Source organism: Schistocerca piceifrons, chromosome 2 (genome assembly GCF_021461385.2).
Source record: "Schistocerca piceifrons isolate TAMUIC-IGC-003096 chromosome 2, iqSchPice1.1, whole genome shotgun sequence".
Taxonomy (NCBI): Eukaryota; Metazoa; Arthropoda; class Insecta; order Orthoptera; family Acrididae; genus Schistocerca; species Schistocerca piceifrons.
In genome coordinates, this window is record NC_060139.1 from 1,009,025,413 (window position 1) to 1,009,047,560 (window position 22,148).

The 22,148-nt window shown below is 41.5% G+C and overlaps 1 protein-coding gene and 1 non-coding gene across 2 annotated transcripts; both read left to right on the top strand.

Annotated features, from left to right (window-relative positions):
* Positions 1-2,019: 2,019 nt before the first annotated feature.
* On the top strand, positions 2,020-2,637 carry LOC124776055 (jerky protein homolog-like). The gene has a single exon (XM_047250897.1). It carries the CDS (start codon positions 2,020-2,022, stop codon positions 2,635-2,637), a length of 618 nt encoding a protein of 205 aa, XP_047106853.1.
* Positions 2,638-17,810: 15,173 nt separating this feature from the next.
* On the top strand, positions 17,811-17,882 carry Trnag-acc. The gene has a single exon. It is a non-coding gene; the product is annotated as a tRNA-Gly (tRNA).
* The last annotated feature ends 4,266 nt before the right edge of the window (positions 17,883-22,148 follow it).

Below are 22,148 nucleotides of genomic sequence, written 5' to 3' on the forward strand. Positions count from 1 at the left end.
TTGGGCCCCGAGACGGGCCGAATCGCACGGACGTGCCCCCGCGACGTCACGCACGGAGCCAGTCTGGTGAAAAACTCACTGCACTCGCTGCGGCAGTTCCGGCCAATTCACTGCGATCAAGGGGGGGGGGGGGGGGGGGGGGGGAGCGGCCAGCGGGTGACGTACCTCTGCAGAGGGAAAGGTCGCCCTACAGTTGAGCGGCGACACGAGCAAGACGTCACGGTTCTGCCTCTGACAGTGGCTGAAAAAGCTTCCGTCCCAACTTAGATGTCATCGTGCTTACACACGAGACTGTTCAAAATGGTTCAAACTGCTCTGAGTACTATGGCGCTTAACATCTGAGGTCATCAGCCGCCTAGAACTTTAACACGAATTGCACCAAACTTATTCTACCTTAAACGAGTGATAGTTAGCCGCTCAATATGTTTTTCAAGATAAATTACGTTAGTATCTACAAGGTGAGCATATTTCATTTGTATATGCAGAGTTAAGAGTTGTATAACTACCATAGGCTACCGAAGACTGACATGAGTAAGCGTTGTCTACGGCACTACAAATGAGCGGACATAACAGCGACTCAAACGAAGAAAGAAAAACTAAACTGGACAAGGCATACAAAGTACAGTAAAAACTCGATCAACCGTCACTCTTTAAACCGTCACTGCTGTAACAGCATAATGATACTGTAATAACAGAATGCTCTAAGGTGCAGTGACACGTTCGCTTTGTTTGTTTACTCTATTTTGGTGGGAAGTGAATGTACCCGCCCGCCGTAGAATGGTACATAAAATATGACCTTCAGTCGACGTGCTAACACATCTCCCCCTTTTCTTGTCTTTGTCTCACTTGTGAGTCAACAATCACCACTGGATCGGTTTCCAGTTGTGGCGAGAAGACTGTAATTGTCGCAGTGTATCTAGCGGGCTGTGCCGTGTTACGTGTTTTCCACTTGAATAAGCTTTATTGACTAATATTTTACACTACCGCATGTAGTGCAGGTGTGTGTGGTACAGTGACTTGATAAAATGTCTGAAAACCGTAAACGTGTTGTTTTAGGACTTAATCAGAAACTTGAAATTATAAAACGCTGAAGAAAGAGCGAAACTGCGACTAAGTGTAGCGCTGATTTATGGTATTGGAAGAACATCAGTTAACGATATAGAACGTGATGCTGATAAAATAGAACAACATGTGTCAACAATGCAGAGCATGGATGGAGATGTGAGAACAAGAAAGACAATGAAACCTGCAAAATATGATGAATTGGACACTGCAATGTACCGATGGCTTATACAAGCAAGAAGTCAGGGGATTCCACTTTCAGGGCCTATAATAATGGCCAAGGCTGTTGAAATGAACAGCAAACTTGATGGTGACTCGTCTTTTAAAGCAAGTATCGGATGGCTCGACAAGTTTAAATTTCGTCATGGCATTCGCCAACTTGCTATCAGTGGAGGAAAACTCAGCGCGGATAGCTCAGTAATTGCTGAGTTCCGGGAACAATTTAAAGAAAAAATGGCTGAATTGAATCTTGTTAGGGAGCAAGTTTACAATTGTGATGAAACTGGGCTTCATTGGAAGGCTTTACCACAAAAGACATTAGCATCACTCTCTGAAAAAGCTGCTCCAGGTTCCAAAGTACAAAAAGATCGCATCACTGCTGTGGTTTGCGCAAATGCGACCGGCAATCATAGGCTACCCCTGCTTGTGACTGGGAAATCAAAAGAACCTAGTGCATTCAAGAATTTGAATTTGAATGCTCTCCTTGCACAATACTACGCCCAGAAGAGTGCTTGGATGGATCAATCAATTTTTTCTGACTGGTTTCACCAACAATTTCTACCTCAAGTTAGAGCAGATTTGGCTAAAAAAAATTTGCCACAGAAAGCGCTATTGCTGTTAGACAATGCCCCAACGCACCCTACTTGTGAAATGAAAAGTAATGACAGCAACATAACATGTCTCTTCCTTCCAGCAAACACAACTTCACAGCCCATGGATCAGGGAATGATCGAAAACATGAAACGTCGTTATAGAAAAATATTTATCGAACTTTTGCTCTCATCTGATGAATCAACATCTGTAAAACAGTTTTGGAGGTCTTACAATATTAAAGATACCATTTTCAATGTTGCCAGTGCATGGAGTGATTTGTCAGTGTCAAATCTCAAGAACGGCTGGAATAAACTTTGGCCTCAACCTAGAGGTGAAGAATCGGAGGAACCTGAGTGTGTTACAGTTGACGAGATGGTCAATTTGTGCAATAATTTACAAATTAGCACAAATTTGACGTCAGAAGAAGTATCAGAGTGGTTAGAGTATGACAAAGTGGACGGGGGTTTTCAAATTTTGAGTGATGACGAAATTGTTGCCAGCGTAAATGCCACGAAAGAAGAAGAAGAAGGGGCTGATGAAGACGAGTGTTCAAACCATGAAGAAAAACAAACTATTAGCCATTCAGAGGCCGAAACAATGCTGTCCAAGTGTATAGCATGGCTTGAAAGTCAAGAAGAGGCTAATGCAACGCAGGCACTACTGCTCCGAAAAATACGAAATATTGCCGCGGTGAGAGCTCGAACATCAAAAGGGCAGAAGAAATTGACTATTTCCAAGCGAGATAAACTACTTCACCTGTAAGTTTATAGTACAGTACAGTACTGTACATTACGTATTTTGCAACTTTTGTAGCTACTCTACGGATGTTTTCACCATGTAATAAATAGTTTTATTTGCTATTACAATCGTGTTTAATTTGTTTTCGCTCCGAAATATTATTATATTACTGTGAGAGTGATATGTGTCTATACATAAAATAATTGGTTGAGGTTATGTTTTGGAGGAATACAGTGTTTCTGTTATCCGTCTATTCGCTCAACCGTCACGACCACGGTCCCGAAGATGACGGTTAATCGAGTTTCCACTGTAGTGTGGAATCATTACAACAAGAAGTCTATCTCACAAAAAGCCAAATTACGCCAATACGACACGGTGGTGCACCCCGAGGCACTACATGCAGCACAGACTACACTAATCCTAGGGCATACACGTATCAGACAACTAGAAAAAGTAGAACGGAAATTACACTACTGGCCAATAAAAACTGCTACACCACGAAGATGACGTGCTACATACGCGAAATTTAACCGACAGGAAGAAGATTCTGTGATATGCAAATGATTAGCTTTTCAGAGCATTCACACAAGGTTGGCGCCGGTGGCGACACCTACAACGTGCTGATATGAGGAAAGTTGCCAACCGATTTCTCATATACAAACAGCAGTTGACCGGCGTCGCCTGGTGAAACGTTGTTGTGATGTCTAGTGTAAGGAGGAGAAATGCGTACCATCAAGTTTCTGACTTTGATAAAGGTCGGATTGTAGCCTATCGCGGTTTATCGTATCGCGACGTTGCTGCTCGCGTTGGTCGAGATCCAATAGCTGTTAGCAGAATATGGAATCGATGGGTTCAGGGCGGTAATACGGAACGCCGTGCTGGATCCCAACGGCCTCGTATCACAGGCAGTCGAGATGACAGGCATCTTATGCGCATGGTTGTAACGGATCGTGCAGCCACGTCTCGATCCCTGAGTCAACAGATGGGGACGTTTGCATGACAACAACCATCTGCACGAACATTTCGATGACGTTTGCAGCAGCATGGACTATCAGCTCGGAGACCATGGCTGCGGTTACCCTTGACGCTGCATCACAGACAGGAGCGCCTGCGATGGTGTACTCAACGACGAACCTGGGTGCACGAATGGCAAAACGTCATTTTTTCGGATTAATCCAGGTTCTGTTCACAGCATCGTGATGGTCGCATCCGTGTTTGGCGTCATCGCGGTGAACGCACATTGGAAGCGTGTATTCGTCATCGCCATACTGGCGTATCACCCGGCGTGATAGCATGGAGTGCCATTGTTTACACGTCTCGGTCACCTCTTGTTCGCATTGATGGCACTTTGAACAGTGGACATTACATTTCAGATGTGTTACGACCCGTGGCTCTACCCTTCATTCGGTCCCTGCGAAACCCTACACTTCAGCAGTATAATGCACGACCGCATGTTGCAGGTCCTGTACGGGCCTTTCTGGATACAGAAAATCTTCGACTGCACTTTCTCCAGATCTCTTACCAATTGAAAACGTCTGGTCAATGGCGGCCGAGCAACTGGCTCCTCACAATACGCCACTCACTACCCTTGATGCACTGTGGTATTGTGTTGGAGGTGCATGGGCAGCTGTACCTGTACACGCCATCCAAGCTCTGTTTGACTCAATGCCCAGGCATATGAAGGCCGTTATTACGGCCAGAGGTGGTTGTTCTGGGTACTGATTGCTCAGTATCTATGCACCGAAATTGCCTGAAAATGTAATCACATGTCAGTTCTAGAATAATATATTTGTCCAATGAATACCCGTTTATCATCTGCATTTCTTCTTGGTGTAGCAATTTTAATGGCCAGTAGTGTACTTAGGATAATATTTGGTGCAACTAACAACAATGAAAGATGGACCAAGAAATCTACAGATGAACTACACAAACATACAGAGACAATCACAGAAAAGATTAGTAAACGCATACTACAATTCTATGGACACCTATGCAGAATGCCATCACTCAGACTGAACAAACAGATCTTTGACTGGGTAACCACTAGAAACAACAAATGGGTGGCAGAGGTAAAAAAACGACCTGAACGAACTCAGCATCACACCAGACATAATAAACGACAGAATAAAATTCAGAAACATCTTTAAGAAAAGTAAACTACATGAGATACACAGTGACAAACTAACAGGCGTAAAATGGACCATAGAACGCAAGCAAGATCACAGCCGGAAGATGAAAGAAATATGGACAACCAAAAAGGAAACCAAGATGAAGCCGAAGACACGAAGCCGACAAGAAGCATGGACAGAGGACCGGAAACAGAAACACAGCGAGTGAATGAGGGAAGTTGGGCAGCAAGGAAGGCAGCAAAAGGAATTTGCCACGTAGTTTAGTCCAACTGCGCTCTTTAAGGGAAAACACCAATAATAATAATAATAATAATATACATAACGTCTGTGCATGTAAATTGTACTGGCATTAAAAGTAATTGCTTTGGTTGTACAAAAGCGCAGAAGTTACGTGATCAACAAATTTTATTACTTATAAAAGGCAATTCATATTCTGTAAGAATATGAAATACACAATGGACTTACACTGAACGACGTGCGGCTCTAATTATGTGCAAAACAAACAACCTACCAAACAAAAACAAAAAAAAACATAGTCGGTGGCTCCAATTCTCTCTCTTACACTTTCATTTCTATTTCATTACCTACCAATACTGCCAACAAAATCGGTAATCCTACCATTTAAAATGTCATTTATGTGGTGTACCAAAACTACCGAAACTTAATTTTGCTAGAGTGCAACTCTACGCACAGTATATCATTCTGTATTTTACATATGATTCCGGATGTCACCATTTTCTGAGTCAATGTTTCGAAATTACGTTCTCGTATCACTAAACCAAGAGTATCCATCGAGTTAGGAAATAGAGCTACAAAATATTCATAAATTATATTGCTATTCATACGAGGGTTGTTCAAAAAGAAACCGAGCTTTTGCTGTAACGCCCTTATTGCTTATCGTACAACATCTGAAGCAATGTCCCCCACAAAATAGTCACCTCTACCTGCAATCCAATGTTTCAAAAAATGTTCAAATCTGTGTGAAGTCTTAAGGGACTTAACTGCTAAGGTCATCAGTCCCTAAGCTTACACACTACTTAACCTAAATTATCCTACGGACAAACACACACACTCATGCCCGAGGGAGGACTCGAACCTCCGCCGGGACCAGCCGCACCGTCCATGACTGCAGCGCCTCAGACCGCTTGGCTAATCCCGCGCTCCAATGTTCCCCTCGTTGCTTCCACTTCTGGAAAGCCTCCTGCAACGCATTTTCTGCGATAGCGCGCAGTTCACTGGTCGCATTGTCCTGAACCTCCTCTGGTTTGGAAACGACGTCCTTTCAAGTTTAAGAAATGGCTAGGTCCAGACAATATGGTGGATGGGGCACGATGGGTATGTGATGTTTTGCTAGACAGCTGCGGACAAGCAGCCACTCGTGAGCCAACTCACTGCCACGAGGCGGCATCCAAGTCACAGAACAGACAGGATACAGTTATTCGACCGGTCCTTTTCTGCGGAGGACTTGACAGAGGAAACTTTGGGGGACACTATTTCGGCACAGTTGCGTGAAGGTTCTCAACAGTCTTAACCGTAAGAAAGCGTTGAAAGTGTCATCGCAGCAAGGAAACTGCACAAGTTCTCGTGGATACCCTAAAAGATATGCAAAGCTAATTTATCAAGTGATTACTGAAGCCACCGTATTGCTCGTTCCGCTCATCAATGTTGAACCTACCGTTTAGTGGAATTGCACTCAGTTATTCCTAGATGTACTTGGGAACTCTGTTAACAATTAAAATCTGTACCTCCAGATTCCAGACGAGGGAAGTGCCTCCCCCAGCCATTTCTTGCCATCGCCCCTACCCACTTGCAGTCGCCTACGGACCCGACGGAGTCCATTTCAGTTAAATTCTTCTGGGTGTGTGACCGCGTCAAAAATTGGTAGAACTACCGACATTTCGCCCTCGTTAATAGGTGCAATTGGCACAGTTCTTAATTTTAAGTATCTCCGTGAGATCACTCACTCGAATGGACTAGAGAAAGATGCGAACTATCGAACAGCCTAGAGAAGAACACCTATAGTTACGGTCATCTCACCAAGTTCAGATATGGCGAGCATCATTAAGGAGAGAAGTAAATTGTGCAATAGCAAAAGCTGAACTAAAGGATCAGAGGAAAATGCGAGAAAAAGGTTCCTGAAGTAAGAAAGACATTATCGTCAGACTAGCATAACAGAAAAATAACATTCATATATTAAATATATTTATGAACATCGAACATCGTCCATAAATTAAGCAAGATGTCTCTAAAAATTATACATGTTGTTGTTGTGGTCTTCAGTCCTGAGACTGGTTTGATGCAGCTCTCCATGTTACTCTATCCTGTGCAAGCTTCTTCATCTCCCAGTATCTACTGCAATCTACATCCTTCTGAATCTGCTTAGTGTATTCATCTCTTGGTCTCCCTCTACGATTTTTACCCTCCACGCTGCCCTCCAATACTAAATTGGTGATCCCTTGATGCCTCAGAACATGTCCTACCAACCGATCCCTTCTTCTGGTCAAGTTGTGCCACAAACTTCTCTTCTCCCCAGTCCTATTCAATACTTCCTCATTAGTTATGTGATCTACCCATCTAATCTTCAGCATTCTTCTGTAGCACCACATTTCGAAAGCTTCTATTCTCTTCTTGTCCAAACTATTTATCGTCCTAGTTTCACTTCCATACATGGCTACACCCCATACAAATACTTTCAGAAACGACTTCCTGACACTTAAATCTATACTCGATGTTAACAAATTTCTCTTCTTCTGAAACGCTTTCCTTGCCATTGCTAGTCTACATTTTATATCCTCTCTACGTCTTCCATCATCAGTTAATTTGCTCCCCAAATAGCAAAACTCCTTTACTACTTTAAGTGTCTCATTTCCTAATCTAATTTCCTCAGCATCACCCGACTTAATTCGACTACATTCCATTATCCTCGTTTTGCTTTTGTTGATGTTCATCTTATATCCTCCTTTCAAGACACTGTCCATTCCATTCAACTGCTCTTCCAAGTCCTTTGCTGTCTTTGACAGAATTATAATGTCATTGGCGAACCTCAAAGTTTTTATTTCTTCTCCATGGATTTTAATACCTACTCCGAATTTTTCTTTTGTTTCCTTTTTTCTTTTGTTTCCTTTACTACTTGAGCAAATTATACATATGGCGCAGTATTAATATTGAATATTTATGTGAATATGTAACACTTAAGAACTGGGGAAGGAAAAGAAGATACATCTCTGATGTCGTAGAAGGGTTCTACAGGGAGATTTGAGTGCTGAAGAGGTAGACAAAGGAAGAATTCTGTGGAGCGTCCATATTGTAAGGGAAATTTTCACAAACCCATGCTAAGACTTGGAGATGGAGAAATCTGAAGGTAGTGGCAAAGTTTGGAATGTACTAAACCGATCTTCAAAGACACAGACTAAGCAGTACAGGATATAAGGAAACATTAAACTACCACAGACTAAAAAATCAGTAGTGGATATAAGGAAACGTTAAACTAACTGTAAGACTAATTAATAATAACCGAGAAATAGATTTTTCTGAGTGTTCAAAAGCATGCTTGCGTTACCGAAAGTACAGCATGGTTGTAGTAGAGATGGAAAACTGAAGATTTTTTTCACAAGCAGATAGTATGTCACAAATATAAACAACACAACGACTTGTAATTTTTCGATATTGTCACGGATTTTTCCTTTTAGTGGTATCTGCTCAAAATTGGTTTCTATTTGAGCAGTCCCACTGAGTATGGAGGAGGTATTATCTACACACTGTTTTTCTTTTTTTTGTGGCGTGAGCTCTTTCATATCCTTCGATGCAAGTGTTTAAGTTGCAAGGTAAACATTATCTGCGCTACACGCCATAATGAGGAAGTCTAATGCAATTTTTAGTGGTTAGACTTCAAATACATTTTTTTTTACCTGAGGACTGCTAATGCAATAGACTGGTTCCCGTGATTTTAATCTGTGACATTGCTTTGTGTGTGAGATACAACATTTTTCGAATTTCTCTTTAAACTCTACTTACCCTACGAACGTCGGTGCTCAGGCCAAAGTATGGCAACGTCATAATGTGTACAAGTATTCTCAGTAAAATGGTTTCATACAAAGCATCAACTTATTGTTCACAAGGAAAAAATAAATAGGAATGCTTCAGTTATCAAACTGTGTAGAGATAATGTGGGTCGTCCAGTTAACTTGGAAATAGCAGTTAATAATTACTTCTGGTATCCTTACTGGAACACCTCACCATCCAGGTCGCCTACTGGAGACACCAACATACACTGAAGAGCCAAAGAAACTGGTACTCCTGCCTAATATCGTATAGAGCCCCCGCGAGCACACAGAAGTGCCGCAACACGCCGTTGAGTGGGCTCGATTGATGTCTGAAGTAGTGCAAGAGCAAAATGACACAATGAATTCTGCAGGGCTGTCCATAAATCCATAAGAGTACGAGGGGGTGGAGATTTCTTCTGAACAGCACGTAGCAACGCATTCCAGAGATGGTCATGTCTGGGGAGTTTGGTGGCCAGCGGAAGTGTTTAAACTCAGAACAGTATACCTGGAGCCACGCTGTAGCAATTCTGTACGTGTGGGGTGTCACATTGTCCAGTTGGAATTGCCCAAATCCATCGGAATACACAATGGACATGAATGGATGCAGGTGATCAGACAGGATGCTTATGTACGTGTCACCTGTCAGGATCGTATCTGGACGTATCAGGGGTCCCATATCTCTCCAACTGTACACGCACCACATCATTGCAGAGCCTCCACCAGCTTCAACAGTTCCTTGCTGACATGTTAGGTCCATGGGTTCACGATGTTGTCTCCATACCCGTACACGTCCATCCACTCGATGCAATTTGAAACGAGACTCGTCCGACCAGGCAACATGTTTCCAGTCATCAACACTTCAGTGTCGGTGTTGACGGGCCCAGGCAAGGCGTAAAGCTTTGTATCGTGCAGTTATCAAGTGTACACGAGTTGGCCTTCGGCTCCGAAAGCCCATACAGATGATGTTTCCTTGAATGGTTTGCACGCTGACACTTATTGATGGCCCAGCAATGAAATCTGCAGCAATCTGCGGAAGGGTTGCGGTTTTGTCACGTTTAACGATTCTCTTCAATCGTCGTTAGTACCATCCTTTCAGAATTTTTTTCCGGCCCAGTGATGTCGGTGATATCATGTCTTGCCGGATTTCTGATATTCACGGTACACTTGTGAAATGGTCGTGCGGGAAAATCCCCACTTTATCGCGACCTCGGAGATGCTGTGTCCCATCGGTCATGCGCCTACTATAACACAACGTTCAAACTCACTTAAATCTTGATAATCTGCCATTGTAGCAGCAGTAACCGATCTAACAACTGCACCAGACACTGCTGTCTTACATAGGCGTTGCCGACCGCAGCGCCGTATTCTGTCTGTTTACATGCCTCTGTATTTGAACAAGCGTGCCTATACTAGTTTCTTTGGCGCTTCAGTGTAATAATGCGCCCAAAGACTTGGTTCGACATCGAGGTATGAAGAAATCTTGTGGGAAAGAACTCATAAATGCTCAATCATATTTTACGACATTGTCAAAGGTTCAGATAAAAATAGCTACACATTACCTTATGTTGATTACAGAGGATGAGGAAACACGGGGGAGAGTGTTCAGTTCATCAGATGGTTAGGTAATGATTGGAGGTTCCCTTATCATTTTTCCATATTAGTACGTTATGTACCAACTCTGGGTTTCATCCTCCCTATTTTTGTCATTTTAGCCTCATCCATATAACATGGACAAGTTAGCACATTTTAATAGTATTACAGATACTCTCTGTATCTGTATTAGTATTAAAGATACTCTCTTAGCACTGTAAAACAGGTCAGAGGAAAACAATTATAAGTGAGACCTTGATCAAAATATTACCATGTTGTTTCGATATATTGCAGTACTCCCACTTACCTTCATTTCCTACAACGTTTCAAAGTAATGGGGGATTCAATAACTTCTGTGAAGGAATGTTGGTGAAGCTCTAATATAATAGAATATTTCTAATTATACACTATCTCATCAAAAGTGTCTGGGCACCAATTAGCATCCACCTGTAATGTGGAAGGGTAATATTTACCACCCAACGTGTTAATTGTCTCGTTAGGTTGATTCTACTCGTTAAGCCGATTTGTTTGATGTGCCACAAGCCACACTTTGAACGCAATCAGGTAATTTGCTTAGTATGAAGTGTAATAAGAACATATGTGGCTTGCATGTATGCAGTACTAACAGTTCCTACATCTTTAGTATGCAGATAAATACGTAACATTTTGGTTATAAAGTGGAACTGAAGTGAAAGAGGTTTTGCCAGTTGACAATGCAGTAGTGCGACAGGGAAATGCACTCAGCGAATCATAACACAGCGATTCTCACAGCAGGAGACCAATTAATGGACAGTGGACGCAGCCCTTGGATTTGTGAGAGACGAAGGCAAAAATTGCAGCGTCATGGGCCTTCAGTAAACAGTAAAATCACATTATACTACCGAGGATAGTGCGTGTGCTTCGCAGGCTGAGCATCTGGCCTCGTTTCAGAGATCCTCATTGGTCGAGTAAGTGATGACTGTCATTGGCCGATACCAGTTGTGGAAAGAAGCGAAGCTGCAGTACAGTGAGGGAAATTAGCGACAATATAGTCAATTACGTAGGAATAATTGAGGGCTCTCTCTCTCTCTCTCTCTCTCTCTCTCTCTCTCTGGGGGTGTCGTGTGTTCCACGGAGCACTTCACGTTCTGTTGTGACGCCGACAGAGGTATTTTTCTGTGAACACTTTGCTGATTCACGAAGCTCTGAGCCATCGGAATTTGTGCTGGATTCCTCGTACGTCTCCGCAGTAGAGGACACGAGAAGAGCTGTTGACGTTCTTGTGAGCATTTTTGAGGGCAACATAGTGAACGTCGTCCAACCTTGACGAATGTACAAAACCATTTGTCTTAGCCGGGGACGCATACAGTTTTCCGATTCACGAAAACACCCGGACGCTTTAGACTTTATAAATTCAGTCAGCGGGTACGAGAGGCGACTCACGTAACAACCGACCGCCGCCGAGTTTATCGCTGCATTCTGCGAAAGGTAAATGACGCATTCCTCAGGCGTTTAATGTCGAAGGGTACTTCAGGTCCATATTACACTGGAGTAATTATTTGCATTCGCTCGTATCCATGTCAGCCACGTAATTCACGTGTGATATTGAGGTTTAACTTTGAGGAAGTGATCCGGCAAATAGGAATCACTGCCTAGCTACAGCAGTTCAGTTTATATCGTGTCAGTATACAGTTTTGGTTTTGATAACAGTGTCAATTGAAATACCTTTAGTAGATTTTCGATACGACCTCACTCAATATTGGCGTTTATCTGATAATAAATATGCTACCAGTAGCTTTTTTGCGATTTATTCAACCACGAACATGTTTTCGAGCCACTGCAGGCTCATCTTCAGATGGAGGTGTTACAGAAACATTATCTTGTGGGCCAAGTGTAGCTACAGAGAGTGGTCCACTGATCGTGACCGGGCCAAATATCTCACGAAATAAGCGTCAAACGAAAAAATTACAGAGAACGAAATTTGTCTAGCTTGAAGGGGGAAACCAGATGGAGCTATGGTTGGCCCGCTAGATGGCGCTGCCATAGGTCAAACGGATATCAACTGCGTTTTTTTTAAATACGAACCCCCATTTTTATTACATATTCTTGTAGTACGTAAAGAAATATGAATGTTTTAGTTGCACCACTTTTTTCGCTTTGTGATAGATGGCGCTGTAATAGTCACAAACGTATAATTACGCGGTACCACCTAACATTCCGTCAGTGTGGATGCCATTTGCTGGGTGATACATTACCCGTGTTAAAATGGACCGTTTACCAATTGCGGAAAAGGTCGAAATCGTGTTGATGTATGGCTATTGTGATCAAAATGCCCAAAGACATCATCCAAGTGTGCGGACCGTTCGCCGGATAGTTACGTTATTTAAGGAAACAGGAGGTGTTCAGCCACATGTGAAACGTCAACCACGACCTGCAACAAATTATGATGCCCAAGTAGGAGTTTTAGCTGCTGTCGCGGCTAACCCGCACATTAGTAGCAGACAAATTGCGCGAGAATCCTGAATCTCAAAAACTTCGGTGTTAAGAATGCTACATCAACATCGATTGCACCCATACCATATTTCTGTGCACCAGGAATTGCATGGCGACGACTTTGAACGTCGTGTACAGTTCTGCCACTGGGCACAAGAGAAATTACGGGATGATGACAGACTTTTTGCACGCGTTCTATTCAGCGACGAAGCGTAATTCACCAACAGCGGTAACGTAAACCGGCATAATATGTACTATTGGGCAACGGAAAATCCACGATGGCTGCGACAAGTGGAACATCAGCGACCTTGGCGGGTTAATGTATGGTGCGGCATTATGGGAGGAAGGATAATTGGCCCCCATTTTATCGATGGCAATGTAAATGGTGCAATGTATGCTGATTTCCTACGTAATGTTCTACCGATGTTACTACAAGATGTTTCACTGCATGACAGAATGGCGATGTACTTCCTACATGATGGATGTCCGGCACATAGCTCGCGTGCGGTTGAAGCGGTATTGAATAGCATATTTCATGAAAGGTGGATTGGTCGTCGAAGCACCATACCATGGCCCGCACGTTCACCGGATCTGACGTCCCCGGATTTCTTTCTGTGGGGAAATTTGAAAGATATTTGCTATCGTGATCCACCGGCAACGCCTGACAGCATGCGTCAGCGCATTGTCAATGCATGTTTGAACATTACGGAGGGCGAACTACTAGCTGTTGAGAGGAATGTCGTTACACGTATTGCCAAATGCATTGAGGTTGACGGACATCATTTTGAGCATTTATTGCATTAATGTCGTATTTACAGGTAATCACGCTGTAACAGCATGCGTTCTCAGATATGATAAGTTCACAAAGTTACATGTATCACATTGGAACAACCGAAATAAAATATTCAAACGTACCTACGTTCTGTATTTTAATTTAAAAAGCCTACCTGTTACCAACTGTTCATCTAAAATTGTGAGCAATATGTTTGTGACTACTACAGCGCCATCTATCACAAAGCGAAAAAAGTGGTCGAGCTAAAATATTCAAATTTCTTTACGTATTACACGAATATGTAATAAAAAATGGGGGTTCCCATTTTTTAAAAAACCAGTTGGTATTCGTTTGACCTATGGCAGCGCCGTCTAGTGGGCCAACCGTAGTGCCATCTGGTTTCCCCCTTCAAGCTATACGAGTTTCGTTCTTTGTAGTTTTTTTGTTTGATGCTTATTTCGTGAGATATTTGGCCCTATCACTATCAATGGAGCACCCTGTATACAGTTCTGATGAGTGCACTGCCTTGTGTATTCACATCAGATTGCTTCTTAACGTCCATTATTAAGCTACTTACACAAATAAACACAGTATGTAGCTACACTTGGTTTTACACTGGCACACAACAAAACGTAAGTACAAATATGAGCACCACACCGTTACAATCCATAAAAACAGGTGACATTAGTCACAAGCGTCACACAGTAAACAATATTGGTCGATGTAGAACATATGGGCGTCTAATATTAATGGAAACTATTACTTTCATCGCTGAACAGAAAAAAATTTTACGTCAGAGATGTGTGGTGCCCTCTGTTGAGACACCGGTGAATAATTAAATACTAGTAAAGTGATATAACTTTTAAATTTTTTTAAAATTTTCTGGGCAATAAAACAACAAATAATGGTTAAACTATGGGGAAAAAATCACATATGTGGAGCCACAAGTATAGCATGCTCAATAACAATTAATTCAGGATAGCATGTAATTTATTTTTGCATTACAAACTAATGGAAGAACATCCATTTACAATTCGATACACTCCAAAAGAACAATATTAAAAATAGTGTACCAAAATAATTAAAATTTAAAGGAATGAAAATAGCACAATAAAATACGTTGTGCCCTTCCTGGGCATAAATTAACATCATAGAGATCGTAAAAATACATTATCACCATCTGTGAGCTTACAGTATAAACACTACAATAACTGCAGCTGTCTGGCTAGCCAGTGGCGCATAAAAATGAGCAAATAAGTAAAATAAAGGCAATAAGATAGTACAATAAAACATCATGCGCCCTCCCTGATCATAATCATACAGATTGCAAAAACATATTAACGCCATAATTCCACTGTTATTTAGCTATTCCCCAATCCTTCAATAGAGGGCGCCACACATCTCTGACATCACATTTTCTTCCTATTTAGTGATGTTAGTATCAGATTTAGTTCCTGTTACACTCCTGTACGATCTACATCAACCAATATTCCACAATGTCGTGCTTATGTTTGCATTTAAGTTTCGTTGCTCACTATCTTATATTTGTTCCAGATGCTCCTGTTGTGTAATTTTTAACACTGAAGATAAAATATATATCTGTTGTAATAAAACGACGGGTTTCGCGATCGATAGCTGTTTTGTTTTGTTTTTCTCTCTCTCTCTCTCTCTCTCTCTCTCTCTCTCTATTGTGTACATTCAGTGATCGCTGCATGTAATGGGACCATACGGATTCCAATCTAATTATTACATATCTTTCCAATGAAACAACCTTTCACACTCTTAAAACTGCTTACCATGCTCATTTGCCCAGTGTTTTTCAGCATGAAATTTTAACCTCAAAATCATACTGTTGGGAAGAATACCAACTAGGCTAGATATTTTGTAAGAATAAAGAAGACAGTATTGAGAGCAATACATCATTTTCAAGAAAGTGAAACCAGCATAGATCACTTGATTCTGCACATTTGTGCAATAGCAAACAAGTGAGTAAAAAAAAAGAACTTGGATCTTCATGAGCATGATACAAGACAAGGTAAAAATTCCATGCCAATTCAGCTCATACATCCTCTGTTACAATTTTTGTTGTATGATTTTAGAGTGGTTTGGCATATAAAACAAAAATATTTCTTGTTTCTTGCTGTACAGTAAAATCATAAACCATTTTTTGTAGGTTATTGATTATGTTAAAAGCAAGGGTTTTTAGAAAGTATAAATCCAAGAAATATTTTTTCCAGTTACCTAAATAGTTAAAAATTAATTTCTTTACTTCATTACTGCTTAATGCCTTGTAAATGAGAGGTCAGTTTCATTTTCCATTAAATTCTTGCAGTTTTACTTCTGTTATCAAAAATGTGTCATATAACCTGTCACAGTTTGTTGTTGGAATAAGGAAACGAAGTGTTCTGCAGTGGCTGTCATCACCTGGACAGTGTTGCACAGCAAAAAAGTATAGGAGTTCCAGCAGAACCACACCATAATGTAATTCACATACCAGAATGCCTCTCCTACTTATTTCTCGTGATATCACCTTCACTGTGACTAGAGCATGTTTTCCATTTTTATCCTTATTGTTTCAGTAAACTTTCTTTTCCAAACTCGTGAAGTTTTTGTGTCACTCAGTGTAACTTGATTGCTACTTCCTTTCTCTTTGTGTTTATTCCCTGTAGTGTCGTTATCAGTGTTAGTCTTGAATTGGTATAAAATCTTATTAAATTTCTGACAACAGCTTATGTGTCATATTTCATTTATACCCAAAAAACGAACTATAGTTGTTTACATGAAAGAGTGAATTTCGCAACTATGTTTCAAGAGCAAGCAAGCAAGCAAGCAATCACTCAAAAGATAATTTTTGAAAGAAATTTCTGCCTTTGACTGTTAATTTTTCATTTATTTTACACAATCATGTTTTCGGATTTGTAGCCATTCCCAGGTGCATATTTGTCAGTTGATGAAAAGAGTGACAAATGCAGGTCACGAGAATGCATTGGCTGTTAAATACGCTATACTGTGAACAATGTCAGCCATATTACGTATCTTAGATATGTACTCACATCCTGTAATACGACAGCTGGTCTATAAAACCATAAATCTGTTTTTTTCAACGATGACATGTTGCAGACGGGTCAGATTTATATTGACTTCTCAATGTGCACTTGCGAATGGCTATAAGCTAAAATCATGATTGTGTATAACAAATGAACAATTAAAAGCCAAATGGCGGAAATTTCTGTCAAAAAAATTCTACATGAATGTGGTCCACCACGAAGGAAAGATCATTAACTTGGAAGACAATTTAACAGGTAACGCATAGATCGTATCACACTTTGCAAACGTCAGCACATGGCGAGAGTTGAGTGTCTCTACCTTTACACTCTTTGCATGGACGGCTCTCTTCTGTGTCAAAGCCAGTGCAGCAGAAAGAACGCCCACTCGGATGCGAGCTCGCTCGTCTGTCGTGATTAATTCCGTGGAAGTCGGCGCACAAAGAGATAAAACCCCAAGTAATCGTTTAGCTGAATTCAATTTCCATCTATCGTCCGGCCCTCGCGCAGTCCGACGAATCGCCGGCGGGCAGCCAAGTGTAAACAAGTCCGCATCTTCAAAGAATAAGCTAAGCCGCAGGGCCAAGTCAGAAACAAATTGAATTAGATCGTTTATGCGATGTAGAAAGGGATCGCGGAGAATCGTAGTTTAAATGTAAATGGGACTCCCTCGGGGCCTGACGCTCTTTCTAAAACTGCCCACATGAGCAAAACCAGTGTTCGGGAAACATCGTCGACTGAAGGACCGGCTTATATCTCGGAAAGAGCTTGTACAGCACACGGTGAATTGCATGTCCGTGGCAATGGCAGATCTCTGACAATTTTACCGAACTTGCCAGAAAGAAATTGTGTGATTAAATTCATCATGCGCCGGTGAATGACATTTTGTCCATCTCGACGCTCTTGTCTTTTTACCACATGAAAACCAGTCTCAGTTAGTTCAGTTGCACATTACAGCACAGCAAAATGGCGATTTCCCGTAGTTGCGAGACTTAGGTTGATTTACTGGGTCAGAAATAGAAAGAAAAATTCTGTGTTTGAAAATGCAATTAACCATAACGATCCAACCACTACATACATCGAGTCCCACGTGCATTCTCAAATGGGAAATACTGAAATAAGGTCAATTACTATTGACAAACAGTCCGCCTCCGTAGCGTAGCGGTAGCGTTACCGCCTACCACGCAGGGGGCCCGGGTTCGATTCCCGGCAGGGGACGGGTGTTGTGTGTCCTTCTTCATCATTATCATCATCATTGACTCGCAAGTCGCCGATGTGACGTCAAATAAAGAGGACTTGCAATACGGCGGCCCAACTCCCCCGGATCGGGCCTCCCGGCCAACAATGCCATACGATCGTCTCATCTCTCTCTATTCACAAAAAACTTGCTTAGACTGCTCAGGGCTAACAAGGCGCCAGTACGACATAATTTCGATTACTTTCTATAATCGAACATGATGTCGAATTAGCCCCTTTCCAAACTCAGGCACATCAAAGATCTATAATGCAGCAAACAATCTAACGCAACTGGAAAAAAACGCTGGTGCATTACGTTTAAAAGTTTAGGGCGTATACAAAGAAACACATATACCCAAACGTATATTTCTTCCAGAATCCTAGAGCTTATTCTAAGTTTAATGGTGTTGCTCTGAAAGAAGTCCCTCCTCTGACAAAATAAAAAAAAATGGCTCAAATGGCTCTAAACACTATGGGACTTAACATCTGAGGTCATCAGTTCCATAGACGTAGAACTACTTAAACCAAACTAACCAAAGGACATCACACACATCCATGCCCGAGGCAGGATTCGAACCTGCGACCGTAGAAGCAGCGCGGTTCCGGACTGAAGCGCATAGAACCGCTCGGCCACATCTGACAGAATCAGCTTTGACTCAGGAAACACAGCTTTTTCACGCGCATCATTTTTCAAACAGAATAGCTACGTTTCGTCTGCGTACACTGCTCAAAGGCGTTTCCGTTGCGACACACTGGCGTCTAATAATGAAAATCTGATCATATGGAGAAATTTTTGAAATTTATAATTGTTTGGAAGAACTTTTGACTCTTCAAAGCCAGTAAGTTTGACTAGATGCGAATGTCGACCACAAACGAAAGCAATATTGCATGTACTCCAACAAAACGTAACAGTGTACATATAGAAGTTATCAGGTCTGATCATCAAGAGCCTCAGACTGATCCTGATGCTGTCGTATAGTGAAAAGTACCATCTCTAACTAACTGTAGAGAGGTAGACAGAAAGACTTCTCGTTTTATAGATCCATGACATGTATAGATTCACAGGAATGTAGAACATGTCATAAAAAAGTTACGTAATATAAATTTACAAAAGAACAGATACTCTACTGCTTCCTTCAAAGATCTTAAGTGACGTGGTCCTCCTTTGACTCACTTGATTCATGTAATAGGTCTTATTGTGGTCAATTAAGCATTCCTGTAATTTGAGCTGTGGCATCAATGACATGTCTCTCTGTGCTGAAAATGTAGTTTTATTGAACCTGTCTCATCTGTTGGATTTTGAATTCAGGAACGTACTGAAATAACTAGGTACACTAACTACTGCTTTTAATTTTAGCAGGGCCAGCGGAAAAGTAATGTGAAAACTCGTAAAGATTTTTTAAATGAAACAAATTTTATTAACATTTACATCTTTATTCCTCACATCTACATATTTGTCTCTCGACATAGTCACCCTGGCGACGAACAGATTTCTCACAACGAGATATCTGTTTGCTAATACTATCACTGCAGAATGCTTGACTTTGATGACCGAGTCACAACCTCGCCTGTGCTTACTATCAAAGTGAAGTCCTCGAAGGCGTCCTTTAACTTCTGGATCGGTTCTAGGCGCTACAGTCAGGAACCGTGCGACCGCTTCGGTCGCAGGTTCGAATCCTGTCTCGGGCATGGATGTGTGTGATGTCCTTAAGTTAGTTAAGTTTAAGTAGTTCTAAGTTCCAGGGGACTGATGACCTTAGAAGCTAAGTCCCATAGTGCTCAAAGCCATTTGAACCATTTAACTTCTCGAAACAGATAAAAATCGGATGGAGCCAAGTCGGAACTGTATAGAGGATGATCGAAGATAATGACCCGAAAGCGTCGGATTATTGCCGATGTGATAGCGCTCGTGCGTGGTCTGGCATTGCCATGCTGAAATTGAGGGTCTTCCATGTGTGGACGAACTCTTCGTGTTCGTAACTCAACTACAGCACGCTGTTCCTCGCGCACCGACCCGACATAGATTCATTACACACCGCCATGTTACACGCTACAGTTCGGAGCTCTCTAGCGGTAGAGGACTGGAAATATATAGAACTGAACAACAAAGATATATTATAGAACGATAGCAAAAATTCTTTATGTAATGAGTCGTATGTGTTTTCACATAACAAATTCCGAAAGATTACTTTTCTGCAGGCCCTCGTACTTCTTCCTTAATGAAATTTGCAATAGTTGGTGTATCTCTCTCTTTCAACACCCTCAAACATCATCATCTCTCTTTCAAATAAATAGCTCAGTTCACAGAATCCACACATATTATAAAAGTGGATATATGTATGTATGTATGTTCTACATGTCCTCCTAAACCAATGGTGTGAATTCAACTAAACTCGGGACCCACATCACTTACTGTCTGGAAATAATCTCTGTGGCGCTAAGAACCACCTACCTATCAAAGGGGTTGGAGCACGGGCAAGGGTGGGAGTGACGATTTAAGTTATTATTTCTTTACTAATAACTCTATTCGCAACACATTTCGCCAACAGTAGCCAAATGTACCACTGGATGTACCTGCAAAATGATATCATTGTGCAGCACACAGCCGGCCGCATTGATGTGTGTGATGTCCTTAGGTTAGTTAGGTTTAAGTAGTTCTAATTCTAGGGGACTGATGACCTCAGATGTTAAGTCCCATAGCGCTCAGAGCCATTTGAACCATTTGTGCAGCACTCATTTCAGGAAATATCACGTCATAAACATTCAGGTACCTGAAAACAAAATTGCAGGATGAAATATTTTAATTATAATTACACATGAAATACATTTGATGTGTGGGTACGCGGGAAAATCCATGGGTAAAGAGCTCATCCTAAACCTCTGGAACGATTTCAGTCAAATTTGGCACACATTTATTTATGGTGTGGAAAGAAATCCTATGGGATTAGAAACATCAGCCTCATATTGGAGTGAGCATGATAGCGTGGAAAGAGAGGGGCGGAGGAGGAGACGGACAGAGGGGGGAAAGTAGGAGGCGAACTAATAGCAGACTGGAGTAAATACATACCCAGTCAATGCTGAGTACTCAGCTTGCCATTAATATAAGTATGTATAATCATAATGAGATCGACAGGAAGTGCAAAATGGCTAAGCAGGGATGGCTAGACGACAAATGCAAGGATGTAGAGGTTTATCTCACTAGGGGCAAAATAGATACTGCCTACAGGAAAATTAAAGAGACCTCTGGAGAAAGTAGAGCCACTTGTATGAATATGAAGAGCTCAGATGGAAACCCACTTCCAAGCAAAGAAGGGAAAGCAGAAAGGTGGATGGAGTACATAGAGGATCTATACAAGGGCGATGTACTTGAGGACAATATTATGGAAATGGAAGAGGATGTAGATGAATATGAAATGGGAGATATGATACTGCGCTAAGAGTTTGATAGAGCACTGTAAGAGCTAAGTCGAAACAAAGCCCCGGGAGTAGAAAACATTCCATTAGAACTATTGACGGCCTTGGGAGAGCCAGTCCTGACAAAACTCTACCATCTGGTGAGCAAGATGTATGAGACAGGTGAAATATCCTCAGACTTCAAGAAGAATATAATAATTCCAATCCCAAAGAAAGCAGGTGTTTCAGATGTGAAAATTACCGAACTATCAGTTTAATATACTAACGCGAATTCTTTACAGACGAATGGAAAAACTGGTAGAAGCCGACCTCGGGGAAGATCAGTTTGGATTACGTAGAAATGTTGGAACACGTGAGGCAATACTGACCTTACGACTTATCTTAGAAAATAAATTAAGGAAAGGCAAACCTACGTTTCTTACATTTGTAGACTTAGAGAATGTTTTTGACAATGTTGACTGGAATACTCTCTTTCAAAATCTAAAGGTGCCAGGGGTAAAATACAGGAAGCGAAAGGCTATTTACAATTTGTACAGAAACCAGATGGCAGTTATAATAGTCGAGGGGTATGAAAGGGAAGCAGGGGTTGGGAAGGGAGTGAGACAGGGTTGTAGCCTCTCCCCGATGTTTTTCAATCTGTATATTGAGCAAGCAGTAAAGGAAACAAAAGAAAAATTCGGAGTAGGTATTAAAATCCATGGAGAATAAATCAAAACTTAGAGGTTCGCCGATGACATTGTAATTCTGTCAGAGACAGCAAAGGATTTGGAAGATCGGGTTGAACGGAATGGACAGTGTCTTGAAGAGAGGATATAAAATGAACACCAACAAAAGC